The 4986-nt window shown below is 40.2% G+C and overlaps 1 protein-coding gene across 1 annotated transcript; it reads left to right on the top strand.

The window, feature by feature from the left end:
* Positions 1-434: 434 nt before the first annotated feature.
* LOC111271359 (uncharacterized) lies at positions 435-3972 on the top strand (the record flags this gene model as incomplete). Its single annotated transcript, XM_022852092.2, has 3 exons — positions 435-1121; positions 3140-3432; positions 3764-3972. Coding segments are annotated over exons 1-3 (504 nt in total), but the record flags the coding sequence as incomplete, so codon positions are not given.
* Positions 3973-4986: the final 1014 nt, after the last annotated feature.

Below are 4986 nucleotides of genomic sequence, written 5' to 3'. Positions count from 1 at the left end.
TTCATGTCTTTCTATCTTAAGCTCATAACAACTAAACCTTTCTAGCTATAACTCAGCGTCTTCTAGAGATTCTAGAGAAAATATCCCAAACGTAACGCCCTTCATCATATGTAAGTTCTCGTCTAACGGTAGCTCAGTGGTAAAATTGTTGCTTCAAACCCGTTTTGCGGCTATGCATGCACGAACGAAAATTGCTCGTAAAAAGTCTTCATGTCTTAATAGCTCGTTGTTGACTTGAGGCTTATTGATTGTAACTTGCGTTAAACGTTTACCGTAGAGAAAGTCTACGAAGAGAAAAAAGAAAGAAGTAAAAAATTTATTATTATGATGATTATTTTTATTTTATATACGCTCCTGACTCTCTCTCTCAAGAAGTTGTACCTACCAAACAAAATCAATTCAAGAATTGTGTCTAAACGCAACAAATTGAAAACTTACAGCTAAAAAAACTGTGACAAGTGCTTCGTATTTATTTATTTATTTATTTATTGATTCTTTTTTTTACTTTAGTTCCTGTTTTGAAATCTCGAATGAATCCCAACGTGTTAACCAAATACGTAAAAACTAAAATCATTGACCATATTTATAGTTAAATAGTTAATGTTCGTAGAATAAGCGGAATAAAATATCGATACTTTGCAAAAGGCCGCACCCTAATATGCTGTAATTTAATCAGAATCGTAGGACTGCCCACTTTTCATAGTACATGCAAAGTTCACAACTTTCAATTTGTGATCATACGTCAAAAACAAGTTCTTAAATGGAATTTCTAAAATAATCGTAGCATGTAGCTTGGGCCATTTTGGCTTCGTCATAAACTCAACGTATGCACTTAGCTAGTGTTCAGTCATTGCTGCGATTTTCTATCGATTCCGAGATAGCTTCGCCGTTTCGTATCAAACGATAGAACACTAGTTCGTTAGTCCTGACACATTTCGGACTTCTACCGACTGTTAATAATAAAAACAACAATTTTAGACCGGCAACCGTCGACGCTGTAGCTCAGAAAGCTCAGACATAAGTGATGTTAGCGGTGACTACTCTGCTCACTCGGACCGTTCGAGCTGCACTTATGGGGGCTACTACAAGCCTCCGCTCTCTCCGGTACGCAAATATACAATGTGAGTAAATAGACATATACAAAACCTGAATACTTTCCTATATATCGTTATTATTGTTATATGGTAATTTCGTCCTACGATTAGAATGTTTTTAAGTAAGTTTAACAAATCCACAAGTGTATATGTAGACTGCTTCGTATCATATCTGCTCTTTGAGACGTAATATCGACATGCACAAAATATCCAAAGCGATGTTTACTTTGAAAAACTAATACGCTTACATACGGTTATCTGCAAAAAAAAAAATACGGCTTACTTTGCATTACCCAGGCAACGTGGTGGGGGCTACTTGGATAACCGTACGATTCAACTGTTTTTCTCGAGTATAGTACGAAGGTACAGGCGAGATTTTACCACCTTAGCAGCCGTGTCGAAAATCGAAAAATGACTGGGCCTTATTTTTTACGAAATCGTTTTCAAAGCAATTTGATATATACTTAATGAAATTTACGTAGTTTTTCCTATCCGATATGGGAAGCCTTTCGTTCTAGCTTCGACAACCGTTCCTTAGACGCTTATTTGTTAGCTAAACTTTTTGCGAGCGGACAAAATACATAATTATCTAGAAGAGAAGATGACAACAAGGAAAAATGAACATTTATGTTATTTTAAAAGGGTTTTGTAGAACGTACACTATACACAGCAAGTACGCGCTTCGTCTATCCATTGCTGTTAGGAATTAGATAAACAGAGCACAGAAAGTTATAGTTCTATTTAAAAATGTGTTCTTTTTTTGAGGAAGAGAAATTTAGCTAGGGTAAACTTACATTAATTTCAGGACAATAATAATACAAAAATAGGGAACATAATCTATCTTATAAGTAATTAAAGCACAACTTTACAATGGCGTATCGCAGAGTTAATTTGTTGTAGACACATCCTATTGCTTAGGCTTCATCTGTACTAACAACAGAGTGTTACAATAAGCAGCTCGTGGGATGTTTGTAAAAGCTTTAGCCCGCTACGTAGACCGTCCTGTTTTCCTGTTCTTCTTCGTTTTTCTAATTATTATCACTGGCTCCTATGGGATTTCCTACCCGTCCTTCCTCGCTAATTACATATTCTGTCGATTGCTTGTGGCTCATTAATACTGTTTTTTTTTTTTTCGTTTCCATGCGGAATATAAACGGTTCTTGACGTGCTTTTAAAGGGGCATACCACATTGTTTGTTCTAGCAATTTAAATCCCGTTCGTGCATCACTCGTCTATACAGGGCAATAACCCTTCTGCCAGCCCGTCTTTTTTGCCTCGTGAGAAGAAACGCCAGTGACCTTAGCTGGCGTTACCAACGTACTTCCACCGAGCTGATAAAATGGAAATTTTTTTTCCAAACAGCAGGCTGAATATTGCAACTGTCGTACAAATGGATAAGGGCCATTACTTCAAGGAATAAGCATGTTGCATACTTGTGGCAATCTTTATTTCGCAAACATTTTTATCCCTACGACTAAAAGCCTGGTCATGTCTTTAACTTCATAGTTCAATATGCAGTTCTCCTGTTAGATTGCACGAAACAAACGCTTTATCAAAACCATAAAATTATACCTTTAGAAACTTTCTACAAGTAGCTTCAATTTATTCGTTCCAGACAATGCATTCATGTACGGTCGTTTTGTACCTGCTAACGAGTAGCAGCAGGATAGAGTATGCTTTCATTAGACAAAATCTTCATGGAATCGTTGAATAAAAAAATATATAGGCGGCGCATAGAAGAGGGTACGCCACTTGAAGTACCAGAGGGTTGCTCTAACTCCAGCGGACTCAATGAAATCTAACCACTTCGCTAGAGAATATTATGTTATATCGTTGAGTAGTTGAATGAATGTTGGAACACGAAAAGCGGAGTCCGCCTTGACTAATTTCAAGCCGGCGAATCTTATTCAAAGGCTTTGAGAGGCTTTGAAAGAGGTTTGCACCCAGTAGCGGTCTCATGAGTACGCGTCTACAACTAGGAATCCTTTTCTGTCCGTTGCCGTCATCAACGCCGTTGTTGTCCGTGCTATCGGCGTACGTTACAGGCCTACCCAAATGGGCCGACTGTATGACAACGCGGTAACTGTGGCAACGGGGGGAAACACTGTGGTTACAGTATCAGGCGAAACGACCCCACTTGAAGATCATGTAAGCAGGGTGGCAGGGCCAGGACCTCATGGAGCTCCAGGAGGTCCCGTCAATGACTACTCAGCCAACCATCATACACATCTGCATCTTGACCGTAATAACAGTTACGACGCAACAGCATTACTTCGAAGGTCCATCCCCAGCGTCACTGTGGATTGTGCTACTGAAAGCTTTTCTAACCTGAACAGAGGTACGCCCGTAGATCTCAAACAAATTTATTACAGACACTTTGTTGTACCCAATAGATGACACTACGCCTGCTTGTCTTGACATGGATATCAGGGACCCCACTCTTCCTTTTACCCTTACTAAAGAAAAATTCGTGCTTGGTCGTGGGGTAAGCGAAGATCGATAATAATAAAGGATATAGTTGGTGTGGGTCTGTGTTAGTGACGTTGTTGACTTCGTTGCTAACAAAATGCCACCGTCCGAAATGACGAAAGTTCCGATTTTGACAAGTATGAGCATGTGCAACTATAGCTGGCCGTTGGTGCCTTACGTTAACCTTCTCTAACCTACAGGTTACGGCAACCACTACATGAATATGTTTTACAACGACGGTTACTCAAATATTGACACGGAGCAGCCACGACGCTGTAGTACAGGTAGCGCATTACCAAGAATGGAGATACCTGAGAATCAACTCTCGCTGCTCACAGCCTGTCATCCACACGGCGCCAAATCGCTTTCAACACATTCGCTGGATCTGCCACGGGGCAGTATTGATCAGGTAGGCTACGCGGACGAACAATTCAACCGGCTCTTTATATGTAACGACAATGAGCAGGGTTTAAGCGACGCCATTGATGACAGCCTTGCTTTTCAGGAGAATGCCTAGTTAATAAGATTTCCTCAGCGAGTTACTTGGCATATATATGGTCGCGACTATACGACGCAATGAGTGCTAGACAGCTTAAGGCTGGAGTAACGGGAGGCTGTTTTCGAAACTGAAAACGGGAGGGTAGATAAAACGTGCCCATTGTGTGTGTTTGTTAAAGTTGATGAGATCAATCGATGATACTAGTATGAAGCTTAGTATAATAATATGTAAGTTAAAAGGGATATTATGAGGGCCGCTAAAGTGACCTAGGAGTAAGTCCTGTAGGATACAATTTTTACGTGTCGATTACTGGCCCACTGTTGATAGGTGAATAAACCAATCCGTGCGAGGCCGACTATAACGCTAACGCAACGACCGTGACTGAGTATTATAATGAGTTAACTAACTAGCAGACTCATATATGACATTTATGGATAGAGGACGTACTACACAAGAGCCGTAATTTGACATTGTACAATTATAATCTGTTATTGTTACTGTTTTCTACAACTCTGTCATGCATTTACATCATCTCACATATTATTCTATATGTAGATCTACCGTCCCTCATCCTTGATTTGCATCGACCAGCTGCGGGAATACATATCCTGTTCAATGTCTGCGCGGTCGAGCTCAATGCTGTGCAGATGCATTAAATGCTACATATAAACATGTATATAAACTGCTATACGAGTGACCGATAATTTACTTTGTTATTACAAGAGCTGCTGCTGTTTTAACTATTAGCGTTTTATCATCTGTGAGTGTGTGTGTGTGTGTGTGTGCGTGCGTGTGTATGTGTGTGTGTTTGTGTGTGGTGTGTGTGTGTGTGTGTGTGGTGCGTGTGTGTGTGTGTGTGTGTGTGTGTGTGTGTGTGTGTGTGTGTGTGTGTGTTATGTCGAGAGCCGTCGTGTGATCGCTGAG

Source organism: Varroa jacobsoni, unplaced genomic scaffold (genome assembly GCF_002532875.2).
Source record: "Varroa jacobsoni isolate VJ856 unplaced genomic scaffold, vjacob_1.0 contig00557, whole genome shotgun sequence".
NCBI classification, from domain to species: domain Eukaryota; kingdom Metazoa; phylum Arthropoda; class Arachnida; order Mesostigmata; family Varroidae; genus Varroa; species Varroa jacobsoni.
Note: the sequence above shows the minus strand (reverse complement) of the source record. Positions and strands in the feature narration are given on the sequence as shown.